The following is an 18,468-nucleotide window of genomic DNA, read 5'->3' as shown; positions in this document are numbered from 1 at the left end:
AAATGCTAGACATTTCGATGATGTTTGTTGAGTAGCTGGAGCCAAAGACGCGGTGTTGTGTGTGAGCTGGTGCCGCGTGCAAGCTGGTGCAAGCCGCGTTGAGCTGTGTCCACGGCTATTGATTGCCGATTTATTGTAATTCCTCCATCACCTCCGTGGACGTAGGTCAATCTAAACCGAATTACGTAATTTTCTGATGTCTCTTATTTTTCTGGCGTGTGTTTATTGCTCACAGATTCCTAACAATGTTCCCTACAAGTAGGTCTCATCGCTTGTGTCTTTCGACAATTTTAGGGAGACAATCCCCTGGAAGAGATTGCTGGGATTCAATCCCTAAGAAGCCTAGCAAATTTTTAGGAAGAAAAGAAATTCCGAGCATACTAAATGGGGGAGAAGAGGAGAGCCCAAGGCGTGAAGGAGTAGGAAAAGATGGGACAACAAAGAGGCATTGCAGAGGGGGCTACAACTAGAAGAAATTGCAGAAAATGTAGGAGGTTGGTGGCAGCTGCTGTGCAAAGGACTAATCGGTTCGGTCTTTCTCAATCTCTCAGACTCTCAATATCTCTCTGTTTCTCAGACTCTCAGTCTCTCTGCGATGCCGATTTGCCTCTCTCTTAGATTCTCCTAGTCTTCTCACCTCACCTCTGCCATCTGCGCAGGTAGCGCAGCTGTGCTGCACCACTACCTTTGAAAATCGTTTAAAAATCGAAATCGAAGTGCTGAATGTTTCGATTTTTCATGGAATAACAAATTTGGTTTGGTTTCGATTTCGGTTTGGAATGTTCAAAAATCAAAATTTTCGATTTGGTTTTCAATTTGACCCCTAATCAAACCAAACTGAACCAATTATACCCCTACTTTACACCTCTTCTAATTTAAGTTTTTTCACCTCCTCTTTTTTCTCTTTTTCTACAATTGCTATGATTTTTACCAATCCCTATCTTTACATCATTGTTCCATCTAAATTCACACCATTGCTTAGTGTTTGAATTCTATCCAAATTAAGTCCAAAAAAAATGAAATTTCTAATTTTATTGTTATAATTCACACTAATTTTGAATGAGTGCACTAGAGAATTTGTGTACTGCTATATAAATTTAACATATTATATTGTATTATATTATATTATATTGGAGTTGATGTTAAACTGGATTTCATTTGTAAAAGGAAAATTTCATTATAATATCAAAGGAAAAAAAATAAAGGATAATGGGGACTAAAAAATGTATTGTCTTAATCTATCACATAGTTTATAAAAGAATATTTTACAATCAAACATTTGTAATCATTATGATTTTCATATCATTTATAATCTAAACAATATAATAGAAATTCGTATTTTATATTTATTTAAAAATTATTTGACCTTGACATTTTATCCAAATTCTTAAATTTTGAAAGTTAGAAAAATTTTCAAAAATTAGTATACTATGGAGCATAAATATGAAATAAAATAAAAAAATAGAAATTTATATTATTAATAAGATTTTCAATATATTTTTTTATTGTCCTCGGGGAAGACGTACTCCTTAGAAGTACCCAAGTCACACACCATATCCCCATTCGAACAAAATACCCAAATCTTGCCACGTGTACCAAAATTTACGAAGCCAATCAGCATTGTGTCCACGAGTCCGTCCAATGCTCTCTTCCCGGAACTCAAACAAACAAACCATTTTCTCTTTGCGCATTACCAAAACCGACCGCTCCCATAATCGCAGTCAGACTCTCTCAGAGATCGGAGAGAGGGAGAGAGAGACAGTGAGAGAGGGAGACAGTGAGAGAGGGAGAGAGAGAGAGAGAGAGTCCGGGGGCGATGCAGCTGGTAAATGCGGTGGCCGTCGCTCGGATGGCCGCCGCTGCCATGGTAGCGCGAGAGGCTCCGGTGCTTTCCGCCGGCATAGCCTTTGGATCCTTCTGGTGGTTCACCTACGCCGGGATCTCCTGCTTTCTGGTCCTCTTCGCCGGGATCATGTCTGGTCTCACCCTAGGTCTCATGTCCCTTAGTCTTGTTGACCTCGAAATTCTCCAGCGCAGCGGCACTTCTGACGAGAAGAAGCAAGCAGGTTCGTTGCTTTCTTTATTTTTTGTCATTTTCTCATTCGGTTTGGTTTGATTAGGGAATCGTTGTTTCATTTCCGCGTGGCGATTCAGTTCGACTGAAACTCAAGAGGGGTGGATGGAGTCACGGATAGAGAGAGAACACGGGTGAATGTTGTGATGTAGACTATACTTGGTGGAGTTTTCGAAGTAGTTTTTGTTTTGTGAAAACAAAACTGCATTGATTTTACATTTTTGCTTGAATAAATTGAATTGTGCCTCTTTCAATTAGTTTTCTTTCTTTTGAAAACAACTGCCTTGATTTTTGTTCTTAACAAATTGACTGATGCATCGGTTCAGCCGTAAGCGATTCAAGTTTCTCAGCCAACTGGGAAACTTAGACAGTCTCCACTCTAAAATGTCATTACTCATTAGCAAACAAAGCATTCCTGTCCACTAGGTGGGCTGCACTATTGAACCGTCTTCTAACACTGGAATTGTAACTATGAAAGCTCTGTGTCAGCTGCCAAATGTCCCACACTATAGCATTGTTCAAAGAAGGGAAATCCTCTTTATTTAGAACATTATTGTAGAGTGAGAATAAATGATTGTTCGAGCCTTCACCCTTCAGGTTGATTAAATGAGAAATTGTCCTCCAACATCCTTTCACTTTATGTGCAGCAAAGTTCCATCACCCGACACCACAAGGACACTCTTCCTATGCAATCAGATCTTTAACTTGAAGTCTGACATAAACCAGACTGAATGCGAGAAAGGGTAGCCATAGAAAGGATGCTCCAATATCTCCTTGTCCGAGCTGCAATTAGGTTAAATCATTTGTACTGCAACCTTCATTTTCTTGAGATTAGACTGAACAGAGACCCTTGTTGAAATATCTCCAAAGGAAGTGTTTTATCTTATTTGGAACACCAACTTCCATTTACAATGAGAAACTTTATTCCTTTCAGAACAGGATCTTGGTTCTCCCTGATCATTCCATGTACTACGACAAACTTTTGCTCTTTGAGGAAATTCACTGCCAAGTGATAAGCAGTTTTGACTAAGGAATACTCAAAATTTAAGTATGCTTTTTCGAATGCCAAATTCTTTCATCCCTTCCACTTAATAGGTTCAAAGGAATACTTTAAATCAAGTTTGTTTCTTCTCAACTGACTATAGATTAAACCTTGTCCGCCCTCAAACCATGAGCATCCTTGCCAATCAACTTTGACACCAATCTAAGGCCTAATAGGTTTTGTCTAAGGTCTAAGATCTCCCTAGTACACATTCAATGTGAGTTTGTGACACCATGAATAATCTGGTATAACGCTTTGTATTGCCTTGATTAAAACTTTCTCCCCCCCCTTCTTAAGAAAGTAAGGCCGTAGTCAATAAATGGATAAGTTTTCAACATTCCCGTTCTCTATAAATTTAGGAATTTAGAATTTTTTTTTTGTGAAAATGAAATGATGGAAAAACTGATGTTCAAATATATACATACATATATATATATATACATACACACACACACACACACACACACACATATATATATATATATATATATATATAAAATTGTAAAAAACATTTCTCATTTTTATTTCCTAGTTTTCTTCCTAATTTTCTTTCTATTAAACATTCTTAATGCAGAGAATGCCTTCAATAATTCAAAATGAAAACTATCTATTAAAAAAAGATAAGAGTAATTGGTATGTTGGGTTTTGTGTGGTGGTGGTGGTGGTGATAGTTGGTGGCAATGATGGTGGTAAATGGTGGTGGCAGGTGGTGATGATGGTACAGCAATGTTGATGCAGGTGGGTGGGTGGTGATGACAATGACTGTGGTTGGATGGCGATGACACAGCGATAGTTATTGGCAGTGGCAATAAGTTATGTGGTATTGTGGTTTTGATGGTTGTGCCAGTGGCAGCTGTGGTGATTTTGCTGGTAGAGGGTGATGGCAATAGGAGAGGCAATTGCTAGGTGGTGGCGGCAATGACTAAAATGGTGTGGGATGGTGGTAGTGGAATAATAAACTTGAGAAGTTCAATTAGAAAAATCTAAAGATGTTTTTCAAACTCTAGTATCAACTTGGAACTCTAAGAAAGTTCCCCTATTACTTGACGCACCATAATTTTCTAGTTTTGCAAATTTATACTAGACATTGGAAAACATCTTCTTAATTTTTCTAGATCTTTTGAAGTTTATCTCTCAAATTTGTTCCACTAGCACCACCATTGCCATCACCACTGCCATTGCCTCCTCCACCACTGCCATTGCTGTCGTTGTTGCCATCGCTACCAGCATTGTGGTTATTGCCACTACCACCATCACCGTTATTGCTGCACCTACCACCATCATGTTCTGCTGACTCCTCCATTGCTGCTACCACCATCACCACCTTCTGTTGCCTTTGCCATCACCACTGCAATCACTTCTTACTGCCATTGACCATTGCTACTGCCGCCGCTTCCACCTGTCACCCTCCTACACCCGGTTATCATTGCCACTTGTTGCCACTACCATGTATCACCATCATAACCTTTACTCTATGCTACTCTGTTAATAAATAAAAATTTTTATTTTGAAATGAACACTTTCTCTATGTTTTTCAAAATTTTCAACTGAAAGCTTAGAAATGGAGATGAAATTGGTAAGGAAAAAAAATAAAAAAATGTTTTCCACAGCTAAAATGCCTTAATTTTTCCTTGAGGGAACCGAAAATATCCTCTTTCAATCTTCCAATAAAAACTGGCAACCCCAGTTATCTCTTTTGACTTCCAAGATTCTTGATCCCTAGCTTCTCAGTGATTCTTGCTCGGAGGTTTTGAGGAGTATTTTTACTGAAAAACACTGAATATTTATTGAAGATGATCTGGTACCTGCTAATCATCTTGTAGGTGTTCACACACAGAATCTGAAGCTTTCCCAAACAGAAGAGTGTCATCAACAACGGACAAGTGGTTGACTGACAGAAAAGTCGTGTCTGTTCTGCAGCCCAAAATGCTTCCCTCTGGCTCTTCCTGCTGAAGCAAGAAGGAGTCTCTCTCTGCACAATCACAAAATAGATGAGGCAAAGTGGGATTAAGCCTCCAGACTGAGAGGTAAAGTCTTGAGGATTTCCATTAATGCAGACCGAGGAAGAGACACTTATTATACTCTTTATAATCGAGGTTATTCCCTTTCAACAAATGATGGATGAGATGGGTTTGTGGTTTTCTGGTCTTAAAAGTGCCGGAGTTTTCTTGGATGGAGGTAGTCATGGTGGTTGCTGTTGGAGACACTACCAGCAGGTTAACAAGGAAGTAGTCATCCTATGGGTATTTGTTCTATAGATGACACTCTTAAACCTTGAATATTTGATAATCATTAGCCCATGGCTGGTACAGCTACTACCAACGTTAAAACATCTATCCAGGCACAAGAATCTGCAGTGATGGGAAGCAACTGTTGATTAATATAATGCCTTTTGTAGTAGTGGCATGCTGGTGTCAGTCTCATCACTGCCTAATCACAATATCATTGGGTGTAAATGGGTTTTTTTGCTTAAAAAAATTTCCATGATCAAATTGGAATTGGCATTAGCTATGATCAAATACTCAAATCTTAAGCATGCCACTATTTGCACCATGTTTTCCATGGTTGTTTCTGGCTGTTGGACCATGCTTTATTTAGATACCAAGAATCTTCTCCCAATAGCTCCTTTCTAGTAGGTTTACATGAAATCCAGCTATTACTAATCCTTTCCTTATGTGAGCTGTAGCAATCCTTGTGCGGCCTGGCAACATCCTTCAGCCTGGTTTCAACAACCATTTTCCTTTCCTACGTTTGGTTTTCCTAGATCACACACTGGTGTTGTCTCTCTGTTTGTTAAATGGACAATGGTTTTGAGGCTTTTCTCCTTGTCTGTGGATATCGACACACCCAATGCTACTTGATGATATTATTGATTCTCTTCAACAAGAATACACTACAAAAATTTTTGGCTTTCTTCATTACTTTGGGAGTTCAAGCTTGTGCTACTCCTGTGTGACTTCTCTTGACTGAAAATAGTTATGTTTGTGATTTTCTTTGCAGGACTGGTGTGGATGGTGGTAAAACCCATCTCCGGTCCTATTTCTTCTAGTGCTTAACTGTAACAGGACCTGATAGGCTGATATAGCTTTTGCTGTTAATCAGGTCAGTTCATGCTAATCCATTAACTCAACATTGGTTTGCAGTCAAGCGCATTCTTCATTTTTAAAGCTGAGTCTTGATTATGACCTTCTCGTGATAGTAACTTCTGTGCTTCAAGCTTATTCTGATGCTGATTGGACTAGTAATCCTGATTGCTGCCATTCTTTTAGTGTTTTTTTTTTTTTTTTTTTTTATTTATCTACTCTAGAGTGCTTTGATTTGATCTCATCAAAAGCAACATACAGTTGCGCGCATACTACTAAATTCCTGCTGAAACAGCTACAGATCTCATTTGGATTCAGTCTTGCTATGTGAACTTGGCTTTCATCAAACTGAGCCACCTATTATTTTGCAAATAAATGCTATCTCTCACTGCCAACCCTGTTTTCCATTCTCAAGCAAAACACATGGAGGTTTATTCCCACTTTGTAAGGGCACATGTTGCTTAATCAACTCTAAGTTTGTTTCTCTTTTCTCATGATCTACTAGCTGAGTAGCTCTCAAAAGGTGCCATCTCTACGATTTCGTTAATTATGCTCCAAGCTTACAGCTCTCTGCACCTTGCCTGTGGGGACCCAAAGAGAGTGGGTTGTGATGCTTGGGTTGACCAAATGATCCGAAGCAGATATTCTGTGTTTGATTTATGGCTACAGTTTGTATTGATTGATTTTATTATTTTCCATTATTCAGGAACTCTTGTTACCCATGATTTATGGGAGTACAATAAATGAAGATAATTCCATACACAATGTATGCACACATTAAAGTGGTACTCGACGTATGCTATGATATTGTTCTTTGTTCAGGTTTACTGTTGTTCTAGAAGTTCTGCATGCGGATAGAAAGTAGAAGTAAAAGGTGGGATAAGAAATTATTACCTAGATTATTGACGCATTTTGTAATGTATGTACGTACGACTTCATTATGACTTCACTCCCCCCCCCCCCCCCCCCTTTTTTAAAACAACAAATGATGAGACAGAATGGGACTGCGGCTTGTTTTGGGTGGAAGACCATAAAGGGAGTGGCTTGTACAATTACTTTCAGTAGATAGAATCTCATGCATGAATTGAAGACTTTATTATGCAACCTGGAAATTTGAAGTGGACATTTGGCAGCTAATGTCATGTAATTGAAAAGGAAAATCTGATGTAATGGTTTCATTTTCAGCATTGTAATGATTTCTGTTCTCTAAGAATTGCTGATGATGCTTACTGACAAGTTTATCAATGGTGTATCAAATATCACGAAATTGCTGATTTAAATATTTGTGTACACCCATGGATTGCATATTAATTTGACAGGTGGTTTCCTATGAATGCTTTCTTGTTGGTAATTTTACACTTGGAATGTCTTGAAGAAAAATATGATTTCTTTTATTATTCTTTTAATTTAGTTTTTTTTTTAAATTTCATTTTTGGAAAAATATATTTCAGCTGCCATCCTTCCAGTGGTTCAGAAGCAACATCAGCTGCTTGTTACTTTGCTTCTCTGTAATGCAGCCGCCATGGAGGTAACTGATTGAACTTTCCCTTGTGTGCGCGTGTGTGTGTGCATGGATGTGCGCGTGCGTGAGAGAGAGAGAGAAGGCTCTGATTATAAATTGTAATTTTCTGTGACATCTGCCCCTTATTTTCCTCCCAATTAAAGTTTTAGAATCTAGTTGATTCTACTATGATGAACAAAATATGTGTGTGAAATTGTGAATCTTCCCATATATGATCAACTGTAATGACTGGAACACTTATGGCTGCAAAGTGAATTGAGCTGATGTTTGTTAAACCATTTTCTGAAGATGGTTTGGGGCTGAAGCTCGTCTCTTAAGATCAATATACTACTTTGGAACATCTTTGTCAAATTATTGGGTAAATTAGAAGGCCAACTCACAATGATAGGTCTCTCCCTTTATTTATACTGTGCCAAGTACAGGACAATGACCATAATTCCTTACTCTTAACTCATACTTACTAACATAGCAATAACAAAATGCTAAATGATTGAAGTTGGAGCATAGATGTTATATGCTCCTAGCTTGTTATAAATGGATTTAACATGGGTACCCACTAAGGCTTTGGTGAATAATCAGAAAGTTGGAACTTAGGCTTCATGTGAGCGGTTATAATGAGTTTTTGCACAAGTTTCTCGCAAAGTGACAGTCAACTTCCATGTGTTTTATGTGCTTAAGGAAGACAAGGTTAGAGGCGATATGAATAGTAGCTTTATTACCCCACATTAACTCCATAGGCCAAGAATGTTGAAGACCAATTTTTACAATATGTTCTTTAGCCAAAGACGTTACATGTAGTGTGGGCCATGTCTTGATATTTTGAGGACTTGAATTGGGAGAATGAGTCTAAATAATCTAAACATGACACTTGGGTATATGCCTTAGCAACAAGGTGGGACTTTAGACGAGCCACAGAACCATTAGGATTGACTTTCATGGCATACATGCAGCCACAACCAACAACAAACTTATTAGGATGAAGAGGTACTAGTTCCCAAGTATCCCTATCGTGTAACACATGCATCTCTTCAACCATTGTAGTCCTCCACCCAAAATGTGTAGTTTACCTAATTACCTTTTCAGACAAAAATGGAAGATAAGCATCTTAGGAAATGAGATCATTGAGGAAACTAAAGGCATAGCAATAAAAGTTGGAGTAGGCTTTCCTCCCTTGAGTTGCCCTCGTGTATACGCTCGCAAACTAGGATCATCAAGGTGATGGGAAGGACTCAGACTAGATGAAGATGCAAGTGGATGACAGAGCAGAGATAACAAGCTAGACTTTGGAAAGCTAGGTAGAGGAAGGGGCTTATTGAGGCCATAGTAGTCAGAGGCGCGAGGCGAGCTGAGGCGCAAAGGGTCTTTGAAGCCGAGGTGCGAGGGCGAGGCGAAGGCGCGTGCCTCACGAAGGTGAGGCGCACAATTATTAAAATGGTGTAAAATGTCTATCTAGGGTAATTTATATATGAACATATGAATATCTAGTAATATTAGAATTTAAAATGCCAAAACATTCAATAACAAAATTGGTAATTTAATAAAATTGCCAAGACGAAGCCCAAAAGCATCAACAATTCAACATCATTCAACATCAAAAGAAAAGAGTACAATAACAGATTTCAAAGAATAAAATCTAAAAATCCTTCTCAATCATCACTCATCACTCATCACTCATCATCAACTAAGTCGGCGAAGATATCATCATCTTCCTATTCATCATTAGAACTGTTTTCTCCAACATCTTTTTCCTCTTCCGTCTCCTCTGCACTATCCACTTGGATTTCATCCTCATCTACAAGTTCCAACATTTTGGTTCGACCCCTAGCATTGGTTGCACTACTAGATGAAGCTCTTCCTCTTCCTCTAGACGATGATGGCATATTTGTACTTATTCTTGATCTAGTGTGATGCGGGGGGTTATTTAGTCCAGCAGCTCTAGCAACAGAATCCCAAGTCAAATTATCATCTTCAAACACAAGTTCATCATCCTCATCAGAATCGCCATCCATCCTACCAATCAACCACTCATTACTATCATCAATGTCCTTTAGGAGGATGGGATCAATGGTGTCACGTTTGTCGTATCGACGCCTCAGAGTTCGATTATATTTCACAAATACCAAATCATTCAAGCGTTGTTGGGATAGCCTATTTCTCCTTTTGCTATGAAGCTGCAAAAAGTTTAAAGTAATATGGTTAATAATGATTCTAAAAAGCAGTAGATTGGTAGTTCTTGTTCTTTAATAATTAATCCATGATATACTAATGACTTACATCTTGGAATATGCTCCAATTTCTTTCGTAGCTGGTAGAACTACACGTGAGGCTAAGAATTTTCACAGCAAACTTTTGCAAGTTTGGAGTTGTTGATCCATATGCCATCCACCATTGCGCTGTTATAAAATAAATTTTAAATGAATACCTACTAGGTAATAGCAAAAATAATTTTCAAAAAGAAAGAGGTAGTACAAATGCCACTTTACCTGGTGCTTTTGTCTTCCTTTGTCTCACTGCCAAACTAATTCCAAAGACGCCACTAGCAGCATTGTATTTTTCCAACTTATTTGAAACTTTATCTTGCATTTCAATAGTTGGCAGTAACCTTGCATTACATTTGTACAAACCCGTCATAATTTCTTCATCTTGCAAAATGTTGGGGTTTGAATAGAAAAATTCTAGATTCAAGTAGTGTGCAGTTGCATGCAACGGTTGATGGAGTTGGCATTCCCACCTCGTATCAATAATTTCAAATGCCTCCTTGAATTTATCCTCTCTCTCACCAAAAGCCTTAGCTTTGGCTTCCTTAGCCCTATCCATTGCTTCATAAATGTATCCCATTGCAGGTTTCTTTTCCCCATCAACCAAACGGAGTACACGAACAAGTGGACCTGTTAACTTAAGAGCATAGACGATGGTACTCCAAAAAGTAGGCATCAAAACAATAGTAGCTGCTCTTTTGCCAGCTGACTCCTTTGCCCATTTAGTAGTATTTCAATCTTCAGAAGTAAACATCTTCCTCAAGTTGTCCTTTTGAAGGTGGATTGAACGAAGGGTGATAAAGGCAGTTGCAAATCTTGTAACGGTAGGTCTTAGTAACTCCTTTCCTCCAATTGTCTCATCAAGTTCACAATGCCAACACGGTTATAGATATAGTCACTCAAAAAAATTGCCCTTTTCAAAGTTGCATGAATTGAAGGCATCTTCCCAATATCCTTCAAAATTAAATCAATGCAATGAGCAGCACACGGTGTCCAATATAAATGTGGCCTCTTTGTTTCCAACAATCTCCCTGTTCAAAAATCAGGGAATGAAGCCATTAAAATATTAAAATAAACAATATATACACTCTAGAAAGTAGTTCTAAAAATAAGTTCTTACTTGCTGCTACATAGTTTGACGCATTGTCAGTTACCACTTGAATCACATTTGATTCTCTAATTTCCTCTACCATTTCATCAAGTAATCTATACATTCTATCTGCATTCTTGACAAGATTAGAAGCATCAATAGACTTGATGAATACTGATCCCCTTGGAGAGTTTACTCAGAAGTTTATTATGTCCTTATTAGCAACTGAATCTCTCCAACCATCAGACATAATTGAGCAACCATATTTTGTCCATTCCTCCTTATGGACCTTCAACAACTCTTTTTTATTCGACTAACTTCCTCCTTTAGGTAAGGAACTCTCACTTCATGATAGCTAAGTGGCTTTATTCTAGGACCATATTGTCCAATCGATTCAAGTGCCACTGCAAAGTTGCTTAGACGTACATCATTAAATGGTATTCTAGCATCATACATCCACCTAGCAAAATCTCCCATTGCCTTTTTTCTTAGTTCTTTCTTGCACGCCTCATTTATTGATGTTTGCTTCATTTTCCCTTCTTTCCTACTTGAACCACTTTCTTTGGATCGGGAGTAAAAAACAAGTCTATAGGCCCCTTCTGTTTTGGTTTCTTCAAGTTGGATTGGTATGATCTTTTACTTCCATCACCAGTAAGCACTCTCTTGCCACGAATGTCAATTTTTTGAACTTCATCTTCTTCTTCCTCCTAACAAGTTTCTCGTTGGCTGTCGCTAGGTATACACTGTGAAATTCAATCCTAATGGTTCAGTGGCTAGTTTAAAGATCCATCTTGTTGTTAAAAGGTATACTCAAGTGTATGGTTTGGATTATTCGAACACTTTTTCTCTGATTGCCAAACTTATATTAGTATGTTTGTTCATCTCCTTGGCTACTACTTGTCACTAGCCTCTGCATCAGTTAGACGTGAAGAATGTCTTCTTGCATGGTCACCTTTAGGAGGAGGACTATATGGAGCAACCACCTAGTTTTTTTGCTCAAGGGGAATCAGGCTTCGTGTGTCGGCTAAAGAAGACACTATATGGTTTCAACAGTGTCCCAAAGCATGGTTTGGATTATTCCATCTTGTTGTTAAAGGGTATACTCAGGTGTATGGTTTTGATTATTCGAACACTTTTTCTCTGGTTGTCAAACTTACATTAGTACGTTTGTTCATCTCCTTGGCTACTACTTGTCACTAGCCTTTGCATCAGTTAGACGTGAAGAATGTCTTCTTGCATGGTCACCTTCAGGAGGAGGTCTATATGGAGCAACCACCTAGGTTTGTTGCTCAAGGGGAATCAAGCTTCGTGTGTCGGCTAAAGAAGACACTATATGGTTTCAACAGTGTCCCAAAGCATGGTTTGGTCATTTTAGTGTTGTAGTACTTGAGTTTGGTCTTTGAGGCAATGGATCATAATATGTTTTATCGTCCTATTTCATCGGGTCGGGGATCCTTCTTGTTGCTTATGTGGATGATATTGTCATACAAGTGATGATGATAAAGGTATTCAAAGTCTCAAACTTTTTCTATAGATTAAGTTTCAAACATAAGATTTGGGACCATTAAAATACTTCTTGGGTATAAAAGTATGCAGATCTCACAGAAAAAAGTATGTTCTTGATCTATTGGATGAAACTGGATTGTTGGGATCTAAACCGATTGATACACCCATGGATCCTAACAATAAGTTAGTGTCAGATATGGGTAATTTGCTACCTAATCCTAGACAATACTAAAGACTTCTTGGAAAGTTGAATTATCTCACAGTCACTCGGCCTATTATATCTTTTGCAACAAGTGTTGTGAGTCAATTTCTAGATTCTCCAAGGACAAGTCATTGGACACAGTAATTCGCATCTTGAGATATCTCAAAGGTGAACTTGGGATAGGTCTTTTATATCGTGATCAAGGTCACACTTATATCCATGAATATACAGATGCAGATTGGGCTTGTTGTTCGGTGTTGGTAACAGTCATTGGTGACTTTCTTGGAGCAGTGACAGTGCTCATAAGCTGTTTTTGGTGAGGCTATGGTAGTGTTATATAAGTTAGTTGGTGATTTCTCCATGGTATTTTCATTGGCTCACTTCTCCAATTGTTTTGGTGTTGTGAGTTGCTTTCTTGGGGCTGTGTCTGAGTTGCTTGGTGCTATGGCAGTCTTATACTGATTTATTTGTGACTTGTTCATGGTTGGTCACCTTGTTCGTGGTTGTTTTGATTGTTCCAATAATTAATCTTATGGTCATTGGTATGAGTTTAAGAATGTTGTGATGGAGTTTGAGAATGTCGCGGTTCACTTGTTTGAGTGAACCACGTACTGTGACCATATTAAAGGAGTATTTAAGGTTTCTACAATATCAGTGGTCTTAGCAAGCATCTTCTCACATTACGTCTTTTGCTCAGAAAAGTAATCCTATTGTTTGTATGTCATCTGGTATCCTTCCTACTAGCCCCTGGGTTATCGATTCTACTGCCACTAATCATATAACAGGTGCAACCAACTTCTTTTTTGATCTCCCGTATCCTAAAAATCTACCTTAAGTTACCCTTGCTGATGGGTCCACTATTGTTGTTAAGGAGATAGGAACAGTAGATCCTACTCCTTCCATTTCTCTTTCTTATGCTTTATACATTCTTAAATCTCCTTTCAATCTTATGTCAGTTAGTAAGCTTACAAAGTCACTAAATTGTTTATCACATTCTTTCTCGATTCTTTGGTTATTTAGGATCTGAAGACGAGAAAGACAATTGGCACAAGACGTGAGGCTAATGGACTTTACTACTTTGAGTCCATTCTCGACCCATTGCCTGCACATTCGTATCTACACTTCAAATCCATTGTTGCCTTGGTCATCCACCCTTGGACAAGTTGAAACAGCTAGTTCCCTTTGCTTCTCGGGTCGACAAACGAGTGGTTAGTCCTTTCTTGCTAGTCCATTCCGATATTTGGGGTCCTAGTCATGTCACATCAAAGTTGGGGTTTCGGTACTTTGTTACATTTGTTGATGACTACTCTAGGATGACTTGGTTATATTTAATGAAAGATCGTTCTGAGTTGTTTGATATTGTGCCTTCTGTTCCCTAATAAGGACTCAATTTGATGTGCCAGTAAGGAGACTTCATAGTGATAATGCTAAGGAGTACTTCAATACCCAATTCAGTACTTATATGCCTAGCTCTGGTATGATCCATTAGTCCTCTTGTGCCCACACTTTACAGCAAATTGGGATTGCAGAGCAGAAAAAAGACTTTCTTGAAGTCACTTGTACCCTATTGTATCAAATGAATGTCCCCAAAGTTTTTTGGAGTGATGCTGTGCTCATAGCTAGCTCCCTCATTAATAAAATGCCAGCCTTTGTCCTTGGCAATAAAATCCCTTATTCAGTTATCTTCCCTAAGTCTCCTTTGTTCTCCCTTCCTCCTTGTATATTTGGTTGTCCTTTGTCCATCAATTAACTTCACGAATGGATACGTTGGATCCTCGTGCTATCAAATGCATCTTTTTGGGCTATTCCTATACTCAAAAAGGATATCGATGTTATAGTCCTACTTTACATAGATTTTTTGTCTCTGTTGATGTCACCTTCTTTGAGTCTACACCATACTACTTTGATTCCTTGAGTTCTGTTGACCTTAATGAGTCTCTTCCTCTGCCTTGCTCTCCAGTTCCAAACCTAGTATCTATACCCAATCCTCCTACATCTTCATCTAGTTTGAGTCCTCGTCGCTTGGATCATCCCAATTTGCAAGTATGCACATGGCGACTCAAGGCTGAAGTGCCTCCTCTAGCTTCTACCACAGTGCCTCTAGTTCCCTCATCTGATGATCTTATTTCCCATGATGTTGATCCTCCTATAGCTGTTTGAAAAGGTAAATGCACTTGTACCCAACATCCGATCTCTAATTTGGTTTTTTATGATTTCTTGTCATCCTTTTATTACTGTTAAATGCACTTGTACCCAACATCCGATCTCTAATTTTGTTTTTTATGATTTCTTGTCATCCTCTTATTACTGTTTTGTTAGTACTTTGTCTTCCGTTGCTCTTCCAAAATCTATTTTTGAAGCCCTATCTCATTCTGGGTGGAGGATAACAATGGATGAAGAAATGCGTGAACTACATGATAATGATACTTGGAATTTACCTCTTCCTCCTGATAAGTCTGTGGTTGGTTGTCGCTGGTGTACACTGTGAAAGTCAATCTTGTGGCTCGTTAGAAGGCCTGCCTTGTTGCTAAGGGATATACTTAGGTGTATGGTTTGGATTATTCAGACACATTCTCTCCTATCACTAAACTTGCCTCAGTACGTTTGTTCATTTCTTTAGCCACCACTTGCGATTGGCCTCTACATCAGTTAGATGTAAAGAATGCTTCCTTATATGGTGATCTTCATGAGGAGGTATATATGGAGCAACCCCATGGGTTTGTTGCTCAAGGGGAGTCAGGGTTAGTATGTTGACTTAAGAAATCATTGTATGGATTGAAACAATCTCCAAAGGCATCGTTTGACCGTTTTAGTGTTGTAGTACTTGAGTTTGGCCTTCATTGGTGTGCAGTAGATCAGGTTATTTTTTATTATTATACTCCATTTGGTAGGATTTTGCTTATTGTGTATGTAGATGACATTGTGATCATTGGTGATGATGATCGAGGCATCCAAGACCTTAAGCTTTTCCTACAGAGTAAGTTTTAGACCAAGGACTTGGGATCATTGAAATACTTTTTGGGTATAAAAGTATCAAGGTCTCGTAAAGGAACTGTATTGAAAGTATGTTCTTGGTCTTTTAGATGAGATGTGGTTGTTGGGATCCAAACCAGTTGATACACACATGGATCCCAATAGTAAGTTAGTGCCAGATATGTGTGATTTGTTGCCTAACTCAGGTCTTTATAAGAGACCTTTGGAAAGTTGAATTATTTCACAGTCACCTGACCAGATATATCCTTCGCAACAAGTGTTGTGAGTTAGTTTCTCAATTCCCCAAGAACAAGTCATTGGAATGTAGTAATTTGCATTTTTGAGATATCTTAAAGGTGCACTGGGGAGAGGTTTATTATATCAGGATCAGGGTCACACTCATATGCAGGGATATACAGATGCAGATTGGGCTGGGTCGCCTTTTGATTGAAGGTCCACAACCGGGTTTTTATCTTTGTCGGTGGTAATTTGGTTTCTTGAAAAAGTAAGAAACAAACTGTGGTGACCAGGTTAAGTGCTGAGTTAGAATATAGAGCTATAGCACATACTACATGTGAACTTGTTTGGCCGAAGAACATGTTGAAAGAACTAGGTTTTCCACATTCTCAGCCTATGGAGTTGATGTGTGATAATCGAGTTGCTATTCATATTGCCTCCAACCTTGTCTTACATGAGCGAACAAAGCACATTGAAGTTGATTGCCATTTTTATTCGAGAGAAACTTGTATAGAAGCTCATCACAACCACTCAAGTGAAGCCCGAGTTTCAGCTTGCTGATTTGTTCATGAAAGCCTTGGGAGGTGCTTGTGTGAAATTCATTTGTAAGAAGCTAGGAGCATATGATACCAGCTTAAGGGGGAGTGTTAATGGTTATTTAGTCATTTAGCATTATTATTAATTGTTAGAGTTTGTTTTGTAATAAGTGTACGTTAGTAAGGGTATTATGGTCATTCCTGTTGTACTTTATATATATCATAAATAGAGGGAGAAACCTATCATTGAGGTTTGGTCTTCCATTTTACCCAATTATTCAACAAGACCATTGAACATAATTCTTTCCATCCAACTTTTGAGTCGTCATCTCTAGTCAATAACATGTGATGTTCATGCCATAACTTCCACAAAATAGAAGCAGCAATAAGCAGCTGGGAAATTAAAAAAAATAAAAAAATAAAAAATAAAACAGCAAAAGCAGCAGCAGTGCAACACTGGCTGATGCTGGAAATTCCAGATTGCAGAAGCAGAAATCATGGGAAAAAGAAATGCTTCTTGGAAAAAAAAGAACAACATTAATGAGGCGGCACAGAGCAGCAGAGCAGTGAAGAAGTAGAGGACCACGCTCTGATACCATTTAAAAATATTTGGTAAATTAGATGACGTAATCAAAATGATGGGTCTCTGCGTCTATGGATAATATATGCCAAAAGTACATGACAAAAACCATAATACCCTTACTAACTCACACTTACTTGAGCTGTTGTGCAGCAAAAACACAAGGCTAAATGATTAAAATAACCAGTAACAACCTACTTCCAAATGTCCTCTTTGTCTTTTCATCTACTCTTACAAGTGGAAAGGCGGCAGCGGGCCATCAAAATCCTTCCCTCCTCCCTTCTCCCTCCACTCTTCCCCTCTCCCCACCCAAATCAAAGATGATGACATTTTTTTTTTTTTGGAAAACCTCACCTCCTCCCTCATTTTTGTCTCTCGCTGGTTCCTCCAGTTGGTCCCCCAACCCCTCAAAATCTTTGTACTCTTTGTGCAGCCTTGGATAACCTTAGAGTCAAGAACAATCCCATCCTTTGGTCCAATGCCCTTTGGTTCAAGCACCATATACCTACCTAGGCAATTTGCCATTTGCTGGCTTGCAATTCTTAATACTCTCCACTATTCCATTATTTTTTATGTAAAAGGTTCTCGCCATTTGCCACAACCTAAAAGGCTTTGAGGTTCTTCCCTTGGCTATAGGTCATGTTGTACTACCCTTGCTAATAAAGTTTGTCTTACATTTTTTTTAAATAATAAGAGAAGCTTTATTACATAGAAAGAAGAGAAGGTGCCCCCAGGGCTGAGCTCAGTTGGCAAGGGCGGACTCCGGGATTTCCTTTCACGAGGTGAGCCTAATCCTGGCATCCCGGGTTCGATTCTTGCAGCGGGCGCCTGAATTACTTCTCTGTGGTGGGTGGGGCTCCTGCTACAGGGCGTGGGATTAGTCACATGCCGGTGCGTGCGGACCGTAAAACGGACGCGCGTTGACGGCTGTGGATACCCGGCGTTACCCAAAAAAAAAAAAAAGAAAAAAAAAGAAAAAAAAAGAGAAGGTACGTCTTGTGGGGACAAGGAGTCCACCAAATAACGACAGAGAACCATCAAAGAAAAAAGAAAAACGAAAGAGAAAAACTGAAGTTCACAAAATAAAACTAGACAAGATCACCAAATAACGATAAAGTTTCTCTTAAAGAAAAAAGTTTAGTTTTTCTGTTTTAATATCTTCTTGTAGTCACATACATTTTCATGCTTAACTCTTACTTACAGCAATCTACTCTCTGATGCTTCCAACCTGCAGGCCCTTCCTCTTTACCTTGATAAAATTTTCAATCAATTCGTTGCCATTGTGCTATCCGTGACATTTGTTCTATTCTTTGGAGAGGTACAATTCGTTAAAACCTTCTTGCTTCATCTTCAATTTTTGCACTT

At 38.6% G+C, this 18,468-nt stretch overlaps 1 protein-coding gene across 1 annotated transcript in view; it reads left to right on the top strand.

Moving 5' to 3' along the window:
- Window positions 1–1,598: 1,598 nt before the first annotated feature.
- Window positions 1,599–18,468, top strand: part of LOC131150208 (DUF21 domain-containing protein At4g14240-like) — a 38,355-nt gene continuing 21,485 nt past the window's right edge. The window contains exons 1-3 of the mRNA XM_058100804.1: window positions 1,599–2,066; window positions 7,651–7,727; window positions 18,338–18,421. Coding sequence (XP_057956787.1) covers window positions 1,817–2,066; window positions 7,651–7,727; window positions 18,338–18,421 — 411 coding nt within the window. The 5' untranslated portion in view covers window positions 1,599–1,816. The remainder of the gene's footprint in view (window positions 2,067–7,650; window positions 7,728–18,337; window positions 18,422–18,468) is intronic.

Source organism: Malania oleifera, chromosome 3, assembly GCF_029873635.1.
Source record: "Malania oleifera isolate guangnan ecotype guangnan chromosome 3, ASM2987363v1, whole genome shotgun sequence".
In the NCBI taxonomy this organism is placed as follows: domain Eukaryota; kingdom Viridiplantae; phylum Streptophyta; class Magnoliopsida; order Santalales; family Ximeniaceae; genus Malania; species Malania oleifera.
The sequence above is the reverse complement of the archived record's forward strand: the minus strand, read 5'-3'. Positions and strand labels throughout refer to the sequence as shown.